This window comes from Doryrhamphus excisus, chromosome 18 (genome assembly GCF_030265055.1).
Source record: "Doryrhamphus excisus isolate RoL2022-K1 chromosome 18, RoL_Dexc_1.0, whole genome shotgun sequence".
In the NCBI taxonomy this organism is placed as follows: domain Eukaryota; kingdom Metazoa; phylum Chordata; class Actinopteri; order Syngnathiformes; family Syngnathidae; genus Doryrhamphus; species Doryrhamphus excisus.
In genome coordinates, this window is record NC_080483.1 from 15,962,960 (window position 1) to 15,989,323 (window position 26,364).

The 26,364-nt window shown below is 38.9% G+C and overlaps 2 protein-coding genes across 7 annotated transcripts in view; both read left to right on the top strand.

Moving 5' to 3' along the window:
• The window catches only part of foxp4 (forkhead box P4), a 122,677-nt gene extending 115,053 nt beyond the window's left edge, over positions 1-7,624 (top strand). For all 3 annotated transcript variants that reach the window (XM_058055815.1, XM_058055817.1, XM_058055816.1), the window contains 4 exons: positions 462-583; positions 1,074-1,140; positions 1,840-2,012; positions 3,796-7,624. In XM_058055815.1, the coding sequence (XP_057911798.1) occupies positions 462-583; positions 1,074-1,140; positions 1,840-2,012; positions 3,796-3,943 (510 nt within the window). In that variant the 3' untranslated portion in view covers positions 3,944-7,624. The remainder of the gene's footprint in view (positions 1-461; positions 584-1,073; positions 1,141-1,839; positions 2,013-3,795) is intronic.
• A 10,553-nt stretch (positions 7,625-18,177) lies between these two features.
• mdfi (MyoD family inhibitor) overlaps positions 18,178-26,364 on the top strand; it is a 44,910-nt gene continuing 36,723 nt past the window's right edge. For 2 of the 4 annotated variants that reach the window (XM_058055080.1, XM_058055083.1), the window contains exons 1-2: positions 21,433-21,860; positions 23,836-24,031. In XM_058055080.1, coding sequence (XP_057911063.1) covers positions 23,881-24,031 — 151 coding nt within the window. In that variant the 5' untranslated portion in view covers positions 21,433-21,860; positions 23,836-23,880. Of the gene's footprint in view, positions 18,221-21,432; positions 21,861-21,969; positions 22,298-23,835; positions 24,032-26,364 lie in introns of those variants that run through there. The other 2 variants (XM_058055081.1, XM_058055082.1) reach the window with 2 other exon arrangements.

Below are 26,364 nucleotides of genomic sequence, written 5' to 3' on the forward strand. Positions count from 1 at the left end.
ATATAAATATAAATATAAATATAAATATAAATATAAATATAAATATAAATATAAATATAAATATAAATATAAATATAAATATAAATATAAATATAAATGAATATTTTTAAATGGGTTTTTAATGGTAAAACTACAACTTTCTTTTATATAAATATAAATATAAATATAAATATAAATATAAATATAAATATAAATATAAATATAAATATAAATATAAATATAAATATAAATATAAATATAAATATAAATATTTTAGGAATCCATGATGCCCTTGCTTTAAAACAGTGGCAAAACTTTTTGATATTTAAACATTTTAACCTTGTGTTTCAATTTTGGTATACTAATAGTGTATTACATATGTATATGTATATATATATATATGCATAGAATGTCAATCTCAAAGCAATCCAACCATTTAAAACATGAAATCCAAAATATGTCTCCGTTTCTTTTCCTCCCAGAATGCTGTGCGCCACAACCTGAGTCTGCACAAGTGTTTTGTTCGTGTTGAGAACGTGAAGGGGGCCGTGTGGACCGTGGACGAAGTTGAATACCAAAAGAGGAGACCACCAAAGATGACCGGGTAAGAGCTCACACACACACATACACACACACGTTGCTTGACGTTGATGTGAGTGTGAACTTATGGCTGCTGGCACTATGATTGCTTGAATGGACTTTCATGTACTATATATATATATATGTGTGTGTGTGTGTGTGTGTGTGTTTTCCCTGTTAGTCAACACCATTAGTAAGCAGCTGTGTGAGATGTACGGGAGGAACAAAGCTTGTTAGTGAATGCAAACAGATGTTCTCTCCAATTGCCACAGAAAGTGGGGTTAATTGCACGCACGCACACACACACACACACACACACCTACACGTCAGCTATCAGACAGTGTGTGATGTGTGTGTTTAAGCATCTGTTTACCGTCTGTGCATGTTTCTACTTATAACAACATATTTGTCAGATTTGATGACATTTTAACATGTTTAATATATCATTGTTCTTTTCGTTTGTGTGTGTGTGTGTTTATGTGTGTGTTTATGTGTGTGTGTGTGTGAATGTGTAGGAGTCCGACACTGGTGAAAAACATGATTTCAGGCCTGGGTTTTGGATCCCTAAACGCTAGCTACCAGGTAAGGAATACCCGACTCCCATCTTTCTATGTAACGCACACACACACACACACACACACACACACACACACACAGCAGCCAATCACAATCAAGGACACTAATATCAATTCCCTTTTATAATTAGCAGATTCCCTAACGACGTTCACAGCACCTCCCTTTTCTCCCACATGAACCTCACCTCCCACCTCCTTCTCTTGTGCATGCGCCATCCCCACCTCCACACACACACACACACACGCACACACACACACACACCTACGCGGATTCAACACTGCCTCGTGCAAATTTTACCACAAAGCGTCAAGTAGTTGTCAATTAAGGTTACCGCATAAAATTATGCCCCCTGGCAGCAAAAAAAAAAAAAAAAAAAACACCTTTGAGCCAATGAGAATTCTTCTTTTGAGCGTGTGTAAGTGTCCAACCTGTCTCTTAAAGAAACAGTTCGATGCCGGTGTGTTTGTGTGTTTATGTTGAGGTTGCCACTCGGTCTCCCCGTTGAGACTCAAGACGTTTCCACGTCTCCTCCATGTGCATCAGGCTCAAGGCCTGACGAGGAATGTACTGTGTATAAGTGCCCCCTAGTGGATTGTCGAGTACCCGGCGCCACGCAAGAAGACCCCCGTTTAAATATGATTTATCGATAAGAAGCACATCTTCACGTATGTTGAAGAAGTAATAACGATGTAAATTTGTTTGTAGGCCGCCCTGGCAGAGAGCAGTCTGTCCCTGCTCAACAGCCCCCCCCTGGTGACCCCGCCGTCTGCAGCCAGCCTCAACATGCTGCACGTGGGCCACGATGATGTCAGCTCCACCGTGGAGCAGGTCAACAGCAACGGAAGCTGCAGCCCCACGCTCAGCCCCCAGCAGTACAGGTACGCAGTTTTTGGTGTTTTTTTTTTATAATACGATGTATAGTAAGATGTTCCTGAACATCAACATGTTTTAATAATAATAATTTTAATAATAATTTTCATTCAAATATGGACTCATTCGTGTGTTTTATACTCTTAACCTTTAGCTAGCAGGACGTCTTGTATTAGAAACAATGTCACTCTCAGAACTACTGCAGATTCTGACAGTATAATAATAATAATAATAATAATAATAATAATAATAATAATAATAATAATAATAATTAAATACATATATTAAATGATAAATAATAATAATTAAATACATATATTAAATGATAAATAATAATAATTAAATACATATATTAAATATAAATATTAAATACATCAAATATAATAACACCACCACTTGATAACCAAGGCCTATAAAGCTATGAATTATTTTTTTCTACAAATTATTAAATTTTTGTAAAAATCTATGTTTTTTTAAATCGCATAACAATATTTTATCATGTTTTTTTATGATCATTGTGTTATTTAAAGGGGTATCACATTCATTTTTTTATTTAGTTGATTCATGTGATTGATTAACATCGCTCCAAGAACTACTTCCATAACAAATCATTAAGCATTGCCTTTATATTATTATTATTATATTCCAATAATCATTTTATCATAATTACATATTTTAATTGTGAATTTAATTATACTTTCTTATAAAATGGTAAAAATATTAACTCTTATTCATTCATTCATTTTCTACCGCTTATCCTCACGAGGGTCGCAGGGGGGTGCTGGAGCCTATCCCAGCTGTCTTCTACACCGTGGACTGGTGGCCAGCCAACCACAGGGCACATATAGACAAACAACCATTCACACTCACATTCATACCTATGGACAATTTGGAGTCGCTAATTAACCTAGCATGTTTTTTTTTTGAATGTGGGAGGAAACCGGAGTACCCGGAGAAAACCCACGCAGACCTACGAAATCCACACAGAGATGGCCAAGGGTGGGATTGAACTCCGGTCTCCTCACTGTGTGGCCTCGCGCTAACCACTTGTCCACCATGCAGCCAAATTGTATTATTATCATAATATTATAATTGTTTGTCTATATGTGCCCTGTGATTGGCTGGCCACCAGTCTAGGGTGTAGAAGACAGCTGGGATAGGCTCCAGCATGCCAGCGACCCTCGTGAGGATACGCAGTAGATGATTAACAATATAATAATACAGATTGCAGAAATTATTAATAATAATTATTATTGTTGTTCAGCACATCCGCAGTAACTAAGGGTTTCCTTGTATTACTTTAGGAAGTAATTGAAATATAATTGTATTTTAGGAATATTTCATTAATTTTGCTTTTTGACACGTGAATAATGTATTTTAAATAAAACTGTCAAGATGTGATTGACATGAAAAGTCATCATTTAGGTGGATTTGTAATAACGTCTTTATGTTTAAGATCTTTCCCATTCGGGAATTACGTCCCTTTATGTGAAATATGTAATGTAATGTAATGTAATGTAATGTAATGTAATGTAATATAATATAATATAATATAATATAATATAATATAATATAATATAATATAATATAATATAATATAATATAATATAATAATTTTATTTTATTTTACTTTTATTTAATGTATATTTTACTCTTTTTACTCACTTTTATTCAACTAATTTTTTTCTGTAAAGCGTCTTTGAGTATTTTGAAAAGCACTATACAAATAAAATGTATTATGATTATTATTATTATTATTTTTCAATGTATACGTGTGTGTACCTCCTGCAGCCACCCAGTGCACGTGAAGGAGGAGCCCACTGAGATCGAGGAGGACGGTCGGCCTATCTCCCTCCTGGCCGGGGTCACACACAACCTGCCGTTGTCGTGCGACGACCGCGACTTGGAGGAGGACCTCCCCACCGAAGATCTGGAGTAAGATGAATCCAGGAGGCGGGGCTTAGCGAGATCAGTCCTGAAGAAGAAACCATAGCAAAAAGAAAAATAACAAGAATGTTTTATTTCCATTTTTTTTTTTATATATATATATTTGTTGTTATGAGCAAGCAACCAAGGATGATATTGAGAAACTCCAAACAGGGTTTGAAGACCTCCATTACTTTTAGACGCAAAAACTACTCTGTGGAGCACTGCTTTAACTTCACATGTCTCTTCAAAACACACACACACACACACACACACACTGGCGCACTCCTTCACGTGTCAAAACCTCCTCCTTGGAGACCCAAAGAGGTTCGGACTCTCTTTTTCCTCCTCACTCGAGGCCCACATCCAGGATCATGTGTAAATAGATTTGGAGCATCTGCAAGGGGAGGGGCCTCTATTCACCCCGCCCCTTTTTTTGGAGTCAATCATTTCATTTACTTCAACCGGATCCAAACAGAACTTGAGGGTGTCAGAATGGGACGAGAAGACGGATGCTTTCAAAGAATACCTCGAACTGTGCTCTCGCACATCCATGTCTCTCCATCCCTGTCTGAAGGAGGGACCGGGGATGGGGGTGGTGGGGGATGGGGGGGGGGGGCGAGCGTGGCCCCTTACACGGACATCTTTTCAGCTTTTATCAAAAACAACAAAAAAAAAACGAAGAAGACAATGTCCCAAGCACCCAAAAAAAGACTGCAAGAAGAGGAGCATCGGATTTGGGCTGCAGGGATGAACTTGGGACACCAGTAGAAGAAAATAGCCAGGAAGTGTCTACAGAAATATTGTGACAAAAAAAAAAAAAAAAAAAAAGGAACCTGTCGATGATATGGAATATAACAAGAAAAAAATGTGTGGTAGCTTTCTTTGTCATTTCCTATTTTGGTGATGTTATTATCATTCTTTATTTTTCACGATCATTATTTTTCTGTTTCGATGTACGGTATCTTTGCTGAGGATGCTGATTTATTTTTCTATTGTTTTTTTTTTTCACACCATTCCTAAAGAGTATGAAAAAAAAAAAAGAACGCGCAGTATTGTCCCCGCTCCCTTTCAGTGTAGCAGGCTAGAAATTTGGAAATAGCACTTAAAAGGTTACCATTAATCAAACAGATTATTTAATCGCAGTTTTTTTTTCTTTTGTTTTATTTAGTTTTGATTAATTCTGTCTCATTCGCTTATTTTGGTTCTTTATTTTAGTTTGAGAGATATCAGTAACGCTTTAAAACAAATGTATAAATATATATTAATGCAGTCATAGAATACCTCATCCCACTAAAAAAGTTCCAAATTCACAAGAAACAAAAGGGGGGAATTGTTTTGGTGGGACACCAAAACGTGGCTCCGTGGTTGTGTTGAGTTGCTGCGTCGATGCTAGCCAGCATTCGCTGTGCGCGTATGTGTTCGAGGAATATAGCACGTGACATTTGGAGATTTGGGGTTTTTATTTTATTCCATGAGCATAAAAAAAAAAGCATCTTCATATTGCCGTGCCAAATTGAACGTTTTTTCTTTTTTTTTTTTCGAATATCTGATTCTCACTCCCGCGTTCTTTTTGTTACAGGTAACCAAAGAAATATTTAGAAAACCAAAAACCCTGTACTTTATTTTAACCCTTTTCTTTTTTATTATTATTTGAGCCCCCTCTCCCTTTTTCTTCCGTTTTATAAGAACTGGCCAAAAGACAACAAACCAGGAGTTTGAGCTCTTTTTTTTTATTGTGATTTTTTTTTTTTTTTTTTTTAATATTGCTTGGAAGTTGAACAGGACTTACAGTGCTCACCATTCCCGCAAACCAAAGTGTAGACGCAAACTAAAAAATTGGACATGGAAGCTTTTCCCATCAGATATGAGGCCAAATATACAAAGGAGTATCACACTGAAAAGAAAAAAAAAACCTTGTTATCTTTTTTTTCTGTAATATTGAGGCTTTATCCTATTAAATTACACATTTTTTAAAAACATGACATTTGATAAGATTACAACTTTTTTCATGACAAATATTTTTCTCACAAAAATATAACATAATATTACTTTATTAATTTGAACTGCAACTATCTTCACAAAAAATACATTAGATTATTCTGTTATTACATATTTTTTCATGGAAAAAAACAAAATATCCAACACCAAAAATAATTTAGTCTCATCAGTTTTTTATAGTATTATAGTCTTGTAGTATGACCATATTATTCTTTAAAAATTGCATCTTTTTCATGAAAAAATGTTTTTTTCATTATTTTAATTTTATTTAATGTCCTCGAAATTACATTTTGTCAAATTTGCAAAATCATCCGTTTTTTATAGTATTATAGTCTTGTAGTATGATTATATTATTCATTAAAAATTGCATCTTTTTCATGAATTTTTTTATTTTATTTTATTTTCATTATTTTAATTTTATTTAATGTCCTCGAAATTACATTTTGTCAAATTTGCAAAATCATCCGTTTTTTATAGTATTATAGTCTTGTAGTATGACCATATTATTCTTTAAAAATTGCATATTTTTCATGAAATTTTTATTTTATTTTATTTTCATTAGTTTAATTTTATTTAATGTCCTCAAAAATTACATTTTGTCAAATTTGCAAAAGCTAAATATTTCAATTTCTATTTTTTTTCTTTGCAGTGGGCCCCAAATACTCCTTAGTACAAACAAGTATTACCAATATGCACAGTTCCTCTGAAAAAGACAAAGAAAAAGCACTTAGAGGTGAAAGCCTGTCTCTGCCATGCTCAGGCTAAAGTATGTTCCAAACACAACCCCTAACTTGGACTAACTTATTCCAAATATGTGTAGCAAGGAATCTTTTCCATGAAGAGGGAACAAATACAAATAACACTCAAGACGATATTGAAGTAAAAAGAAAAAAATTCACATTTTCCTAACTTTTGCACTTCATACCATTTTCTTATTTAATTGATGAACAGATTTCTTAAAAAAGAAAAAGAGCAAAAACACAGACCAAAAAGAACACTACCTCCTTTTGGAATATTTTTCCCCCTTGCATCCTTCCTCGATAACAACAAACGCCAAAATTTTGGCCCCCCCAAAAAAATCACATCACTAACTGTAAAGACTACCTCGCCGTAGCTTGAACCTGAAGCGCTCTCTTTTTCTCTCTAAATGTCAAAGTGTCACTCATTCGTGCAAATAGAGGCTCTGACCAAAAATATCCCAAAGACCCCCCCCCCAAAAAAAAAACAGTGAAACCCACACACACACACACCAATGGAGCGGTTTATGTCGACGATCTCGTGCTTTAAGGTACACCTGTAAACAAAACTGTTTTATAAAGATTGTTCGCAGGTCACCGTGTAACATTTCTTAACATCATAACCTGATGTATTATTGTATATTCATAATTGACTTATCTCTCCGGGGGGGGGGGGTTCTTTCCTTTTCATTTTTTCCTTTTCATTTCCTTTCCTGTTCAACTGTTCCGATTGGTATACTGTACTGCTAAACGCTGAAGTATATGTATTTATCATATTAAGTACAGCAGGTATATTGGTTTTAATAGTTTCCATGTTTTCGGTTCTTCATAAAAAAAAAAAAAACGTCTGGGACGCAGATAATTGTTTGGGTTTTTTTAATGTATTATCGCTAAAGGAAAAAAAAAAAGATTGAAAAAGTTAGATCAGTGGTTTTAGGTAAGACCTGTTTGTATATTTATCTTAGCTATAGGTCTATTTTGATACTTTTTTTGTCTCTGTACTGCATTGATGCGTTTTTAAGGAAAAAAAAAAAAAACACAAATGGATGAACTAAAAAGTTACTTCATTATGTATTGATACCTCAGAAGTACTTTTTTTTTCTCAAAGACAGGACCAAAACCTCTGAAAAGGAAAAGTGTCAGAATATTTAGCCTCTTTCTTGCTTTAAAAAAAAAAAAAAAAAAAATGGAGTGAAGTTTTTGCCGGTCCTTTCAGGTGCCAATATTGTGTCCCAGTTCCCTGTGACCCCTTGACCTCTGTCATTCCTGAGTTGACCTCTGGCCTGCAGAGCTGTCAATTATCTGCAGGCGGTTTTGGGAGGGATGTGTGTGGGGGGGGGGGGCAGATCAAACGCTGACCCTCTTGCATTTTATTGATGCTCCTCCTCTTTTTGTGCGTAGTCTCAGTACCAAAACGTGGACCGGCATTTCTGAGATCTCAGCTCATCATCGTCTTGACGACCAAAGTCCAAACTTCTTGAACTGTAACCAAACCGATACCTTAACCAAACACAGAGCGAGCTACTTCCAAAAGTCTCCATTGAGTCTCCATCAGATCTCATTCGCTGGTAGCTAGCTAGTTATCTCGTGTACGTTTTTGTGTGATGGATGGCGTTGGAGGACGGCTAAAAAAAAAAAAAAAAAAAAAAAAGGAGCCTCAATCAATCCTGACGTGTGATTGGACGGTTCTGAGGCATCACTTCAAGAGGGGGGAGGGACTATTAACGAGTCAGAATGACCACTTTAGCTCTCCTCTGGTTAAACCTTAGGAATGTGTGTACATTTTTCAGCAGTGGCTTTTTGTGTTGTTACTTAGTTTCACTTTATGCTTTATTGCTTTTTATTTTATTTTTTCTTTTTTTTTTTTTTTTTTGTTATTTCTTGTTATTTGGAAGTGTCACCAGAGTTTTTAAGAGGCGGGGATTGGGTGGTGGCTTTTAAGACACAGAGTGGAGCCCCCACCCCGGGTAGCCATGTTAATGCCAGTCACTGCCCTTTCTTTCATGCTGTATAAAACACACACACACACATACACACACACACACACACACACACACACATACATATATCTGTGTATTTGTAACCTGAATCTTCTTGTGTCTGTCCATGCAGACAATAAAAAACTGTACAGTAGGTCTAGTTGCATGTAATCTGTACTAATTATTGACAATGGCATTATAAAATGCAATAAAATACTTATTACACTGTCACACGCCGTGTCCTTATTGTTTTTTGATGTATTATTATTATCACTATCTATAATAGTTCATTCTAATGTATTCATACATTTGTTCACTTCCTGCTTTCCATAATACAGTTTAAGGGTTTTCTACACCCTGGATTGGTGGCCAGCCAATCACAGGGCACATATAGACAAACAACCATTCACACTCACATTCATACCTATGGACAATTTGGATTAGGTTAATTAGCGACTCCAAATTGTCCATAGGTATGAATGTGAGTGTGAATGGTTGTTTGTCTATATGTGCCCTGTGATTGGCTGGCCACCAGTCCAGGGTGTACCCCGCCAGCACCCCTCCCACTGACACTCGTGAGGATGAGCGATAGAAAATGAATGAATATGGAAGTTGTTGGAAGTACATGGAAGTTGTTGCACCATTTCTGTGAAAATGTGATGAAAGGAACCCCTGGGCCGCACTTTGGACACCCCGGTTTTACTTCTATAATATTCATTCATTCATTAATTTCCTACCGCTTATCCTCACGAGGGTCGCAAGGGGTGCTGGAGCCTATCCCAGCTGTCTTCTACACCCTGGACTGGTGGCCAGCCAATCACAGGGCACATATAGACAAACAACCATTCACACTCACATTCATACCTATGGACAATTTGGAGTCGCTAATTAACCTAGCATGTTTTTGGAACTTGGGAGGAAACCGGAAAACCAGGAGAAAACCCGCATACAAACTCCACACAGAGATGCCCAGAGGGTGGAATCGAACTCGGGTCTCCTAGCTGTGTGGCCTGCACACTAACCACTTAATCACGGTGCAGCCCTGCTAGTGAATTTGTAAAGTCAAAAAATCTTAATAAACTCAAAACTACAAAGATGTAGTTTTCACATGCACGGGGAGAACATGCAAACTCCACACAGAGATGCCCAGAGTGTGGAATCGAACTCGGGTCTCCTCGCTGTGAGGCCTGCACGCTAACCACTCGATGCAGCCGTGCAGCCATTATAAACTTTTGTAGTGATAATAATAATAATAATAGTAGTAGACCTAACACGGCTGCACGGTGGATGAGTGGTTAGCGTGCAGGCCCCACAGTTGGGAGACCCAAGTTCAATTCCACCGTCGGCCATCTCTGTGTGGAGTTTGCATGTTCTCCGGTTTCCTCTCACATTCCAAAAACATGCTAGGTTAATTATCTATAATAATCCATAGGTATGAATGTGAGTGTGAATGGTTGTTTGTCTGCATGTGCCCTGTGATTGGCTGGCCGCCTCTCGCCCAAAGACAGCTGGGATAGGCTCCAGCACCAGGATATGATAAGCGATAGAAAATGAATGAATGAATGAAGAGTATTTTTACCAGATTGTAATGTTATTGTATTTAATGGTAACTAGTACTACTACACCTGTTCCGGTTTCCATGCCCTTATTTTGGTAACCACTTCCTTTGTTGTTCTCTTCCGTTTTCCTTACCGCTGCTCTTTTCACACACCTGCTTCTAATTCCATTATCCCTACTTAGTTCAGGTGCGTACTCTTTCTGTTGTGGCTTCATTGCGAATTGTCCCTGCGTTCAAGTGGCTGTTGTGTTTTCCTGCTGCTGCCATTTTTGCATTAAACAACCTTTTATTTGCACTTTTGGTCCTGCTCTCTGCATCCGGGGGTCGCATCGCAACACCGCCTAGCGCGATCGTGACAACACCATGTTGATTTGTGTCCAGTTTCTCCTCATACAGACTGAAATATGTACTAATACATTTATGAATGTGTCAATATTATAACATAATCACATCCCAAAACAAAATATATATATATGTGTTGCTATGACATGAAACGCTGGGGGTGTTGTGATACAAAAAACAGCCACCAGGAGGAGTAAACAAACCAGACAACACAAGCAAGCACGTCACAAACACTCACACAGCAACAAATATGCACTACACAGTTCCGCCAACAGGGTGCGCCAAAGAGTTCACCAGAGTGAGTTGTATTCAGGATGGGTTTAGCTGCACAGTTTGTCATCAAGTGAAGCCACCAGCAGATGGAGAGCTGATGGAGATGCTTCAAACTAGTTTTAGTCACCTTGTGAGATACTTTTCCATTTTTTTTTTTTTTGCGCTTCTTCAGCAGCGGCGGCGTTGGCATATGCCCTCCAGCTTATCTTTGAACCTCGGCGCTGCACTCTGGAAGCGATGCCACAGGGAGGCCTGCATGTTTTTTTTTTTTTTGGGTGGGGGGGGAGTTGAAACTTTATTTAATCTTTTGCTTTTAGGGAACTTCTCTCAGTCACCTGGGAGGAAATTCACTCTTGACACTGAAATCCTGCTGAATTTTTTTTTTTTTTTTTTTTTTTTTGCTTTTAGGAGAGGTCTGCTACACCATAGTACAGCAGATATAAGGTACATTATGAGGATATATGCTTGCATAAGTTGAGCCAGGGTGCAAAGCAACACATAAAAAGGTTGTTCTTGGCGTGCCACGGTCGTGTTTGGCAGGGTTCAACTCTGGCTTTATTTCGAAATGCTCATCTGGACTGAGTAAACATGAGGTGTGCGGATATGGCGGCGTTCCTACTAGTACTGCTTGTACGCTTTTACATCGTTTTTTTTTATACACATACCGGGTTTGAACGTGCAACGCTGAATCGGGATGTGTGATGTGTGTTTGTGTGTGGCGGCGTGGTGCACACGGTCCAAGCATCACGGAGAGCACTGAGGTCCAGCCAGACCCTGTGAGTCACTAAATAAATGTACTGTAACAGAGATCTCTTCTCTGCTCTCTCTCGCTCCCACTTTCGTTCCGGCCTCCCGTCCCTTCTTATTCCCACCGCCGTGTCTGAGGCCGCCACAGTGGGCCGGCCTCCAAACAGCATGTTGTCTCACTAAAAACACAACATTAAGTGTGTAACGACAACTGCAACTGTCATCACATTCATCAAATATACTGCGAAATAGTACTACAACACTCAGTATGGTGGTCAAAGTAATGGTAATGGTTTTATTTCATTTGAACATGCATCAGATTACAATTGAATGCATCCCATAATCAGTTCATAGTTCCACATGTCCAAAAGGAGTAGGAAGAAGCATTCATTCATTCATTTTCTACCGCTTTTTCCTCACTAGGGTCGCGGGGGATGCTGGAGCCTATCCCAGCTGTCTTCGGGCGAGAGGCGGGGTACACCCTGGACTGGTGGCCAGCCAGCCAATCACAGGGCACATATAGACAAACAACCATTCACACTCACATTCATACCTATGGACAATTTGGAGTGGCTAATTAACCTAGCATGTTTTTGGAATGTGGGAGGAAACCGGAGTACCCGGAGAAAACCCACGCATGCACGGGGAGAACATGCAAACTCCACACAGAGATGGCCGAGGGTGGGAATTGAACCCTCGTCTCCTAGCTGTGAGGTCTGCGTGCTAACCACTAGACCGCCGTGCCGCCCTTATTAAATCCTACCCCTCCATCTGGTACTTTTACAATCAGTAACTGTTACATTTGTTCACTTCCTGCTTTCCATAATACAGTTTAAGGTTTTTTTTTTGTTTTTTTTTAAATAATGTACCTCGTACCGAAGTACGAGGTGATATGACCATACAATGACATAATGGGTACCAAAGTACCAAATATTTCCTGTATGAGCTAACTTAGTATTTCATGTAACACAATTCCCAGAATGCATTTGTTCACTTCCTGCTTTCATAATATAGTTTAAGTATTTTTTTTTTATTTTTTTTAATAATGTACCTCGTACCGAAGTACGAGGTGATATGACCATACAATGACATACTGGGTACCAAAGTAGTAATCATAATACACTTTATTTTTTTCTACTACAGTACTGTCTTCTAAGGCTAAAACGCAGATGGCATACAAACATTTCCTGTATGAGCTAACTTAGTATTTCATGTAACACAATTCCCAGAATGCATTTGTTCACTTCCTGCTTTCCTAATATAGTTTAAGTATTTTTTTTGTTTTTTTTTAAATAATGTACCTCGTACCGAAGTACGAGATGATATGACTGTACAATGACATAATGGGTACCAAAGTAGTAATCATAAGCTATGCTAGGAGACCCAAGTTCGATTCCACCGTCGGGTTTGCATGTTCTCCCCGTGCATGCGTGGGTTTTCTCCGGGTACTCCGGTTTCCTCCCACATTCCAAAAAAAACATGCTAGGTTAATTAGCGACTCCAAATTGTCCATAGGTATGAATGTGAGTGTGAATGGTTGTTTGTCTATATGTGCCCTGTGATTGGCTGGCCACCAGTCCAGGGTGTACCCCGCCAGCACCCCTCCCCCTGACACTTGTAAGGATGAGCGATGGAAAATGAATGAATATGGAAGTCGTTGGAAGTACATGGAAGTTCACCATTTCTGTGAAAATGTGATGAAAGGAACCCCTGGGCCGCACTTTGGACACCCCGGTTTTACTTCTATAATATTCATTCCTTCATTCATTTCCTACCGCTTATCCTCACAAGGGTCCTGAGGGGTGCTGGAGCCTATCCCAGCTGTCTTCGGGCGAGAGGCGGGGTACACCCTGGACTGGTGTGCCAGCCAATCACAGGGCACATATAGACAAACAACCATTCACACTCACATTCATACCTATGGACAATTTGGAGTCGCTAATTAACCTAGCATGTTTTTGGAATGTGGGAGAAAATCCACGCATGCACGGGGAGAACATGCAAACTCCACACAGAGATGGCAGAGGGTGGAATCGAACTCGGGTCTCCTAGCTGTGAGGCCTGAGCGCTAACCACTTTCCGCCGTGCAGCCCCCTAGTAAAATTGTATTAATTAAAAAAAATAGTAAATTATTACATGATATTACATGATAAATGCATCCATATATTTAAGTTAGAGAGATCCATTGAGTGTATAGCCAACATCAAATGCACTGAATGTGCACAACTCAACAGTGGATTGTTTTGTAGCTAAAATAACCACAAAAAATGTTGACCTTAAACATAATTGGGTCATTTTTGTAAGAAAGCTAGAATTTCAAGAAAAAAAAAACACGTGGAGAAGAGGTCAAGATCATACACATACATGTAAATACACATTTCACCATTTCAGAGAAGGGGGGGGGGGACCACAGCTGCAGAACAAAAGCATCTTTGTGAGTGATTGGAACCACATTTTCAACCTCCTCCTTCTCCTCCTCCTCCTCCTCCTCCTCCTCCTCTCTCCATCAGAATGCACTGAACTCCTCCAACAATCCACATTGAAAGTTTATAATAATTCTTAACAGACACTTGCCGGGTGCATGTGGCTCTCGTTTGACGTTCCTGCTCACAAACAAACCTTCTTATTCTCACATGCGCTGGTGAGGTTGTAGGGCAGTGGAGCAAATCTCTGCTCCATCCTCCTCCTCCTCCTCCTCCTTCTCCTGGTTGGGTCAACTTTCTCTCTCTCGCTGATGACTCTCTTGTTAAAGCTGCAGTTCTTCACCAAATAGCGTCCTTTGGGAATTGCTTGGCGTGGATCCCTTTTAGAGGACAGCCTGTCCTTGTAAACACTTTTTCACTTCGATATGTACATACGTACCTGTACCTTTCGGCAACAGTTAATAATTATTTTTTTATATACGTATATAAGACAAGAAGAAATCTTATTAATTGTTCCAGAGTCAAATTGTCACCATCATAACATTTTTACTAGTGAACACTTTTTACCTTTCCTAACTGGCATACAAACGTAAAAATAATAGAATCTTAATAATAGAAATTTAATTATTTTACATTACTTCTCTACAAGAGAGGAGAAATATGATCTCAGGGAAGAACTAAATTTGAAACATAAAGCAAAACATTTGAACCTTATGGCTCAGATAATCGTCTTTTCTCAGGACGGGTCCATTTTTAATTGGAAAATGTTATTTTAAAATGATTATTAATGTTTTATTTACTTGCCGCCTACAGAGAACATACTATATACTTATTTGTAAAATGACAAATAATTCAACTTGCTGATATAGTTCATCTTCAAACAGCTAAAATAATGCATAAGGCTAAAAATAACCAATTAGCTAAAAATGTCATCCAATACTTCTCTACAAGAGAGGAGAAATATGAAAAAAAAAAACTTAAACTATATTAGGAAAGCAGGAAGTGAACAAATGTAACAGTTACTGATTGTAAAAGTACCAGATGGAGGGGTAGGATTTAATAAGCTTTGCTTCTTCCTACTCCTTTTGGACATGTGGAACTGGGAACTGATTATGGGATGCACTCAATTGTAATCTGATGCATGTTCAAATGAAATAAAACCATTACCATTACCATTACCAATTGTCACCATCATTAAACTTTTATTAGTGAACACTTTTTACCTTTCCTAACTGGCATACAAACGTAAAAATAATAGAATCTTAAATTCCTAAATTCAGTTGCCTTCATTCATTCATTCATTCATTTTCTACCGCTTTTTCCTCACGAGGGTCGCGGGGGGTGCTGGAGCCTATCCCAGCTGTCTTCGCGCGTAAGGCGGGGTACACCCTGGACTGGTCGCCAGCCAATCACAGGGCACATATAGGACAAACAACCATTCACACTCACATTCATACCTATGGACAATTTGGAGTCGCTAATTAACCTAGCATGTTTTTGGAATGTGGGAGGAAACCGGAGTACCCGGAGAAAACCCACGCATGCACGGGGAGAACATGCAAACTCCACACAGAGAGGGTGGGATTGAACCCTGGTCTCCTGGCTGTGAGGTCTGCGCGCTAACCCCTAGACCACCGTGCCGCCCCTCTACAATGTTATTTATGATTTTTTCTTCTAATTCTTCTATTTATTCTTTATTTATTCTCTAATTTCTATATTTTGTACTGTCATACTGTCTTGCACTGAAAATGGAGCTGCTGCAATTTCATTGTACTATATGTAAAATGACAATAAAGGGTATTCTGATTCTGATTCTGATTCTGATTCTGATTCTGATTCTGTCAGCACCACATTGTGTTATTAACAATCGCTTTAATAAAACAGATAAGAACTTTGAAGGTACCAAAAAAGCCAAGATATGCTTGTCATGTTGTTTATGGTACCGTGGTTGATACTCGATGGAAGTATTTTTGCTGCAGCTCGTACAAATACTGCAACAATGCCTTGAGCGACAACAGTGGCTGTGGAGTCATAATTGCAAGATGATTTGATCGAAGGGTTGGAGGTGAGGAATGTGGAAGGACGCTGTCATATTTGTCTGCTCGCTGCGCTCGGTCGCAGGACGGCGGGGCCCTGACCACCTCAGAACCAGAAAACCAGAACCATACTAAGTATGGAGCACAACACCTCTGTGTTAAAGGTCCAATCATGGATAACTCAATCAGTCGGCGTAATAAATGTCGTTTTGTGTCTGTAGCTTTAATGCTTATTAGCTATGTTAGTGGGTGTGGCTCCAAGCTATCGTGCATTTTATCTGCTTTTTAAGTAATACACTGTAACTCTTTACGTCCGACATAATCGATGCTATGTTGCACATACTATTTATGTCCTCCAAAAAGAGGACGCATGTTACGTGAGCTACATTTCAGTCACATTTTAATAGCAACATGATGCTAGATCAGCCTATTCACTAAAGAAAAAATGGCAGAGCTCCAAAATATATATAGTCATATTTTTTTTAGATGTGTAGCGAAGCCTGCAATTTTTTTGTATTTTTTTTTTACAACATTGTCCACGAGACAGGGTCATCTATCTCGGGGCGGGGTCAGAGACGGTCCATAGGGGAAGGAGGTTTTTCCCTTTGTGATGTCATGAAACGCCAGAACCACAACAGCGATCATTTGAGTGTTTCTTCTCTCCAAAGTGGAGCAAACAAATGAGGGAATTTATTTTTTTTTCTAATGTCTCATCAATTTTTGCATAAAACCGACCTTTAATACAACAGTATGTTATCCCTTTCATGTCACTAATTAACGTTTTTGTTTAATTCTGGTGATGACTAAAGGGAAGAAGCACAGGAAGACAAATCTCATATCTAAAACATAGGATTTATAGTTTTGTGTGTGTTGTTTTTGCAATCCCATCACATTGATGACACAAATGAAAAGTGTGATGAAAGCCATAGACCTGGAAAAACATCATATTGCAACATAACAAAGTGATATGCTCATCCCTGTCCTGACTGCTCAGTACAATATGGCGAAAGAATAAACAAATAAGAATAAAATGTCGCATACACCACGTTGTCCGCAGCCTAAATTTGAAGTCCCATTAATATGAGAATAAATATTTAAAACATTGCAAACAACAGTAGGACGGAACTTGGAATGAGCTTGGCACACAATAGGAAGGAAAAGGGGGGTACCTACTAATACCTACTAAATACGACATACACTACATACAAATGTATAATATTTACAAATATTTACAAGGCAGTTTAGCAATGCATGCTGGGAAACATGAAATGCTCCCAGCAATGCTATACAATATCATACAATGATTTTTTTATTATTATTATTTAAAGTTTAGTTGTTGTGATTCCCGTTGGGGAATGTTCCTCTCTTATTCCAGTAAAAAGCCATAAACAACGGCAGGTTCTCGAACATTACGAAGCAGTTGTCTCCACTGAGTCATCCTTTGTACACATGTTACTAATGTGCGGCGCTGACAGACGCCCTATATCAAAAACACAGATGGTCAAACCGGTCATAGTTGCGCTTAAAGCGGCGCTCTGAGTTCAATTTGTGTTCATTTGTCCGATTGACCGATTGTTAGCAGGCCACTTCCTGGTTCACTGAGGAAGAGGATGCGTGAAATTTTTTTTTTTTTTATCCAAGAAGGAATCACAGAACACTGTGTTTATGTTTGTGCGTACAGTCATACTTTGGTTTTTGTATGCACAAGTTTTTGTAAGATTTGCCTTGGTTTTCGTACACTGCCTTGGTTTTCATACACTACTTCAGAAAATGGAACGCAACAAACTAACCAGTGACCAACTTCAATCTGATGTCATTCAAAATGGTTTTTGTATGCACTAGTTTTTGTAAGATTTGCCTTGGTTTTCATACACTGCCTTGGTTTTCGTACACTGCCTTGGTTTTCATACACTACTTCAGAAAATGGAACCTAACAAACTAACCAGTGACCAACATCAATCAGATGTCATTCAAAATGGTTTTTGTATGCACCAGTTTTTGTAAGATTTGCCTTGGTTTTCGTACACTGCCTTGGTTTTCATACACTACTTCAGAAAATGAAACGCAACACACTAACCAGTGACCAACTTTAATCAGATGTCATTCAAAATGTTTTTTGTATGCACCAGTTTTTGTAAAATTTGCCTTGGTTTTCGTACACTGCCTTGGTTTTCATACACTACTTCAGAAAATGGTAAGTAACAAACTAACCAATGACCAACTTCAATCAGATGTCATTCAAAATGGTTTTTGTATGCACCAGTTTTTGTAAGATTTGCCTTGGTTTTCATACACTGCCTTGGTTTTCGTACACTGTCGTGGTTTTCATACACTACTTCAGAAAATGGAACGCAACAAACTAACCAGTTGTCACGCCCTGTGTGGGTTTGTGCGTGACAGTTTATGTTCCCTGTCTGGGCTTTGGTTTCCCTTTTGAACACTCTTATTTTGTATTGAACTTCCTGTCTTTGCCCTGTCTTCCTTCGTTGTCCCAATCACCCACACCTGTCCCTAATTTGTGTCTATTTAGTTCAGGTGTGTGCGTCTCCCTGTGTTGGATCATTGTTTGTTTGTCCTGCTGCTATTATAGCTAGAATAAATATTATTTACCTGCTATTTGGTCCTGCTCTCTGCATCCTGGGGTCGCACCGCAACACAGACATGCCGCGTCGTGACACCAGTGACCAACTTCAATCAGATGTCATTCAAAATGGTTTTTGTATGCACCAGTTTTTGTCAGATTTGCCTTGGTTTTCGTACACTGCCTTGGTTTTCATGCACTACTTCAGAAAATGGAACGTAACAGACTAACCAGTGACCAACTTTAATCAGATGCCATTCAAAATCAATGAGATTCTCTGAACTAGATCAAGAATACCGTAAACTGATACTAAGAACTGATGAATTATTGTAAGCAGTACAGATGTCCCCTTGTTTTGTAGTACTTGATCCAAAATAAATTGGGTTCTACCTAAAATACAGTTTTTTTTTTAATGTAGGACAAGCCTGCACAGGACATGAAACAAACAGCTGAGCTGGATGGAGACCAACCCTCCATAGACGAGACCGACACCTGGAGGTTGCAGCTGATGAGAATGTTCTGTTTGATTGATGTGCGAAGGCGTGGGCGAGGTAATTTGCTGCAGCAAATCTTGTGCGGCCTTCTCGACAGCCTCCATTTTGGTTAACAACCTGATGGCCTCCTTTTCAATTGGTGTTCTCAATCACTCACCTGAGCTTGTGAGGCTTTGACACAGAGTAGCTCAGCCTCTGTTTGCATGTGTTTGATTTACGGTTAAACTGGTTAGAATTTATCTCATTTTTTGGGGAATTTCATAACTAGAGTTGACATTTTTTGATGCAAATCATTATGCAATGTAATCATTATGCAAAATGCGCTGTTTAATTACGTTTCAATTGTAAAAGCCAGCTACAGATGTTAGAGTTCTTCAGGATTTATGATAACATAGCATGACGTGACTGTTAAAATGTGACTGTAATGTCAGTACTCTACATGTAACATGCTAGCATTGCTATACCGTAGTATCCTCCTGTACCATTCCTTTATGTTACATTATATGTGATGAATAATATAGATTACATTATGCAGTGATACAGTTTATATGTTAAAAGCGGATAAAGTGCATTTTTTGGACAAACACGTCATTAGCATTAAAGGCAAGAAAATGACATGTTCACAAAAGTAGCACAATGATAACATTCAGTGACGTTGTGTTGTGATGAGTGTGATATAAAGTACACAATTAAATGACCACAAATATGTTTTTTTTTACTATACCTACAGTACATGAGTGTACAGTAATCATTCTGTCCGACTCACAGTGTCATCTTACAAAGAATGGTAAACTCATCACACAGCAACTTAACATCCAAACTGTACCTAGGAACTATTTATTTTAATGTCCGGTACAACTAAAGGGACTTTTCCGTTATTCATATAAGTAGTTCAGAGATTTTGGTTATTATCAAAAAAAACATTGAAGTTGCTAGATATCATCTCTTAAATGAACCTACTTTTGTTATCATCATCATATCTGTCGAAACAAATCTACTTTTAGTTGTAGCAGACATGGAAATAGATAGATGAACTGAAGAAACAAGGGTTGTCTGATCATTTCTTTCCATTACTGTATTTTAAGTTTTCCCATAATGCCTTGTGTCCAAGCAAAACATTCATTGGTGCCTGCCGGGGTGCTGCAATGATGTCAGCCTCCCTCTGGGCTCCTCTGGCTCCCTCTGGTGGACATTCCAAAAACATGCACGTATTTTGTGATAAGACTAAAACATGTTACAGTAAACCTCGGATATATCGGATTCAATTGTTCCCACTGGTTTTGTCCGATATAAGCGAAATCCGTTATATGCGTATACCAGAAAATGTCAGTTTTACGCATATATCGGATTTATATCCGGTATATGCGTAAATGGGATTTTATCCGTTATAAAAAGGCACTTCCTTGACTATGTTTCCAATGTACCTGGACGCGCAGGCAACGCTGCAAACGCTGCAAATGACGTCGTATAGCGGCCTGTCACGATTCGGCGAATCGGAGCGCCACGATGCGGCCATCCGATATATGCGAGGGAAATTTAATGGAAATGCATTGGAACGGGACTGGAGATTTTGTCCGAAATAGGCGAAATCCGTTATAAAAAATCCGATATATGCAATGAATTTTTATTGGAAATGCATTACAGAAAAATCGGTTCTTTTTTATCTGTCCGTTGTGAGCGAATTTCCGATATATCCGAGGTTTACTGTATATCTATTTCAAGTTTGGTTTAATTATTATTATCACCATTTTAGCTTTCTGTACTCACATTCTACGTGTTTGCTGTTTCTTAAAATTACAAATTTTATTTCAAATTTAAGTCCACCTGGAATGCACCCAATACCGAGACCACCATGCATCGATAATATCGATATTTGCACATATCCGCCCAAAACTAGTTCCTTACTGAAGACTTTTTTAAAGTCCAGCATCAAGTCTAGATTTTGTCCGACGCTCTTAAACTACAATATAGAACATGAAACTTCAAATAATATGTAATATGTGATCTCGAAAACCCCCTACCAGTATGATGCAATGCAGTACAATTAAAACGTTGCATTAAATTATTAGCTCTCCGACAGTGTCAGGGAATCTTTGTTAAATGAAAGGAACCCAAGCAGATATCAGAGGAATGACTCACCCTGATCCACGCCGGGTGTGGGTGCTATCTACCTGCATTGCAAAGTCTATTATTAATGCAAAAACATGTGGTTACTAGACTCATAATTCATCCCAGTGTTAGCTGTCTGCTCGGCTTTAAGAGGTAATTATATGACAGTAGAGCCCGGAGGAAGCACAATCACTGCTGCCTTGCTCTTGGTTTCCTGTCCAATTGCTGCAGCGTGAAGGCAGCACATACCCAAGCACATACACGAAGACGTCACGTCATACTAAGTCACCTTTTTTTCTTAAATACACGCGTGGGAAAGAGAAAAAAGGCTGCAGTCACAACTTTTTTTTTTCTTCACTAAGCTACCAGAAAGCGTCCCAACATCTGGAGAAAAGAGGGGCGAGACGGAGAAAGTTTTGAAGGAGGCGGAGAGGAAGAGAAAGAAGATCTCAAGTGGAGAAAAATGCACTGAAAATGCACTGAAATTCTTTTGGAGCTCTCTCCGTGGGCAAGATTCGTGGAAGTGTGCATTGATAAGAGTGGAGGAGGGGGGGTACGAGGAGGGGAAGGAGGTCTGCGATGGTCCAAGTCCACCTGGAGAGGTCAGAGAATGAATTAGAGTAAAGATCTTCTACACATCTACACACAAGGTGAGTGTTGTTATTGTGTAGCTAAAGCAGCCTCGATGGCGGATAAAACCGAAACTTCTTCCCGCTGGTTTCTTTCTTTTTCAGCCTGCGGGGACTCGTTTAGTGGATTAGCGTCAAAACAACAACATGTTTGTCTCCAAACTATCGTAAAGACTCAAAATGTCAAAGAATACGGAGTTTGAAAACGGGATGTGTTTACTCAAATCTCCTTATTCGGGATTTGAAACTTTTAAAACTTCATAAAGTCGCTTTTTATATGTAGTCCGTTAGCATGTACGAGTATTCGAACACATTGAAGTGTTTTTTTCAGATGTTTTGAAGCAAAAGTCATCAAGGTAGTATGTCGGCGAGTGAAACAGCGGGAGCGCGCAAACAGCTGTCCAGCTGAGGGGCAGGCGCGCGCACAACACGCGCTCGAACGTGACTCAGCTTTTACGGTATTTTTCATATAAATGTGAAATATCTTCATTTAGAGTCATTATATTTGACTGTTATCACACTTGGACGTGTTTCTCAGTAATACAAAGAAGCCATTTGTAGTTATATTTGATTATAAGTGGAAGAAAGGCATGTTTTGCACCGTGTTTGACTGATGTGACACATTGGATTCAAAACAGGAAATAATAGTCGGCTGACTGTTTTGATGACACAGCAATCTTTGTAGTTAGCCAGCACTAACTAACTTCATCATCACAACACTAAAAGATGGAATGTTCTGCTAAAGTACACCTGTTTTCCTTTTAGCTGTCATCTGTTTGCAATTTATCTTATTTGACATAAGATTGACATTTTATAGTTTTTAAATTCTTTCCCCGTTTATTCTTCATTTGAATGAGGATGAAGACAGTCGGTTCCTGGACACCGCTCACCTCTAATTTGTTTTTGTTTTGACAGTAATTTCACCATGGTGAAATAGGTAATCTGTTCCAGTGTCAACTGTCACCATCATAACATTTTTATTAATTGCGCCGTTTAGTAACATTCTTGAATGTAAAAATACCTTAATCAATCATTTTAATCATAATATAAGTGTAAAAAGAAGTGATGCATTGTTTGTGAAATAATGTAAACTAATTAGCTGCTTTCTGAATGTGGCTATTAAACTATTAACTATTAATATTAACCTGAATAATCTTAGTCACACTGTATATTTCCTCCAAATTGTGCTTATTATTGTATGTTCAGTATTGCTATGTTTTGTAGTAGAAAAATATTTGTAAAAAATCAAACAATGTTGAGCCATTTCCAGTTTTACCATCGCATTAGTCACCTGAGACGTGTCTAACTAAGTCAGGCCTGGGGGGGCAAATCTGGCCCACGCTTCAATTTCATCCAGCCCGTGGACCTTGAACATAGCACTGAGTTGGACTTATCAAGTTCTTACAATGATCGGACTAAGTAAGTGATTTCCCGGTATAAACTACTCTTAAAAATAGAAATAAAATTGTATATAGCATAAAATTCACAACCATTCTTAATGGGGGTGTCAGATTCAGACCAAAAGTCCAAATAATTTAACTGTACATGACTAAAAACAACAGCACTTTAACTATTACACTCTATTAGCACCGTTACTTACGCTTAGCACCTTAAAAAGGCACAAGACAGTCAAATGTGATTATTTTAATGACAGCAAAGCATGCTGGGGAATGCATATTGTTCCTGGTCACACATCTCTGGGATTTAGGATGTTTTTGTGTTGGTATAAAATATTGTAGCTTTCGCCAGACACAACAACAATGCCAAAACAACCATAGATGTATGTATATTCGCAGAAAGTAGCAATTTCAAGACAGAATGAATGGATGCTAAAGAATAATTTTTAAAAAAAGAGAAGGAAAATGTCCAAAACTACATTAAGTTATACTTTCGGCCCCCCTGTGTGAGTTTGACACCCATGATCTAAGACAATAAGACATTGTTCCTGTTATTCATATTTATCCCTGTAATTATATGTGCGCCTCTCTTCCTCCAGGCTAGCGCCTCGGCCCCTCCACCCCCCTCGAAAATAGCCAGGCCCATGTCCATGGATGAGGAGAGGAGTGTTCCAGCCATCTCCCCAGAGCCACCCGATGATGGGGACCCGGTTCCAGCAGCCCTCCAACCCGGTTTACATGTAAACACTACTATAAAAACTGAAACTAGAAGCCCGATCCCAACAACAAGTCGAGGTAAGATAAAGGACTTCCATGAGTCTTTTCTTTCTTTATATTTTCTTTCTTTATATCAGATGATATGAAGTATATCATATGTGAAAGCAGGAGGAAATGGAATCACGACCCCTTCAATGAGTGTCAGAAAAAAAGAGATGTAGCCAGTTAAAATAGCTTAGGACACATAGAGCATGTTAAACAAAACTCCCTCCATCCTTGTCACTGCTGTTGTGTCCTTGAGCAAGACAGTTCACCCACCTTGCCTCCAGTGCTGCTCACACTGGTGTATAAATGCCAATACGTGTTCGGTGGTGGCCATTGGAGCGAATCAGCTCAGTGACATTGGTTTGAGACAGAGGTCATTTATTCTTTCACTTTCCTTATTCTGGTTGCTTAAATGTAGTCTGTAGTCTGACATAGCGTATCAAAGATGAGGTATTCTGTTATTTCTACACAATGCCTCTTCTTCTTCACTGGTGCTCGCCGTCTAGTTCTTCCTAAGCATCGAATTTAGAAATCAAAATAAAAACATTTGCACAATCCGGGGCGGCACGGTGGTGTAGGGGTTAGCGCACAGACCTCACAGCTAGGAGACCAGGGTTCAATCCCACCCTTGGGCATCTCTGTGTGGAGTTTGCATGTTCTCCCCGTGCATGCGTGGGTTTTCTCCGGGTACTCCGGTTTCCTCCCACATTCCAAAAACATGCTAGGTTAATTGGCGACTCCAAATTGTCCATAGGTATGAATGTGAGTGTGAATGGTTGTTTGTCTGTATGTGCCCTGTCTAGGGTGTACCCCGCCTTACGCCCGAAGACAGCTGGGATAGGCTCCAGCACCCCCCCCCCCCCTGCGACCCTCGTGAGGAAAAGCGGTAGAAAATGAATGAATGAATGAATGAATGCACAATCCGGGGAGAATTGGAATATTAGTCCCGGTTCCCATCGATATGCGAGGCTCGATGCCCAACCCCAAACCACCAGGGTCGAATTCTGTGGTGCAAATCAAAGCTCTATCTGAATTAAAAACACATATCACATCGGTATTTGATGATAACATTCAATAAAGTTGCTGGCTTGAGATTTGTCTGGGATCAAATGGGAAGAACGACTTCCCCTCGTAGACGCCATAGTGACAGATGAAACATTTGGTTGCGAAATCAGAGGCCATGGATTTGAGCTGATAGGAACCTTGAAGTTCGGCAATGCGTCTCTTGGGAATTTACGAATGAACCCATGACCTTTTGTTTTTGTGTGACTTGTCATGGGGTTGATTCGCCTGAAATGGGTACCAGAGAGGGTGCCGTCACTTCGAGGGGCGTGGCGCACAGACTCGAGTGATTTGCAGTTGCAAATAAACTGAAATATACTGAAAACACATTGAATAAACAGGGGAATAGTTTCTTCTGGTCTGTTGTGTATGAAACAAGATATGATGACATGCAATATAGTGTGTCACGCAAAATGACGGAACTTACGTTTCAGCTGCTGTGATTTCCAAAGTACCCTTCATTGTGTACAGAACGCATTTTGCTACATCTAAAACATGTACTTTGACCAAACTCAAAGTACAAGAACCTCACTAGGTTCTGAGGACAGGGGGGGCTTAGCCCCCTGGAGATGCACAGGATATGAATGAATGTACAGTAAACCTCGGATATATCGGATTCAATTGTTCCCACTGGTTTTGTCCGATATAAGCGAAATCTGTTATATGCGTATACCGGAAAATGTCCGTTTTACGCATATATCGGATTTATATCCGGTATATGCGTAAATGGGATTTTATCCGTTATAAAAAGGCACTTCCTTGACTATGTTTCCAATGTACCTGGACGCGCAGGCAACGCTGCAAACGCTGCAAATGACGTCGTATAGCGGCCTGTCACGATTCGGCGAATCGGAGCGCCACGATGCGGCCATCCGATGTATGCGAGGGAAATTTAATGGAAATGCATTGGAACGGGACTGGAGATTTTGTCCGAAATAGGCGAAATCTGTTATAAAAAAATCCGATATATGCAATGAATTTTTATTGGAAATGCATTACAGAAAAATCGGTTCTTTTTTATCTGTCCGTTGTGAGCGAATTTCCGATATATCCGAGTCCGATATATCCGAGGTTTACTGTAATAATCATTATTATATTATTCATTAGCCTATTATTATTACTATCATCATTATTATTCTTCTGGTTATTACTACTACTACTAGTAGTAGTAGTAGACTAGTATTAGCCTGTTTATTGGCTTGCTTATTAGCCTGCTTTTGCCCTGTTATATAAAATTAGTCAGAGATTTTTTTTTGTTAAAAAAAATTAATACAATTAAAAATAAAAAATCAATAAAAAATTTT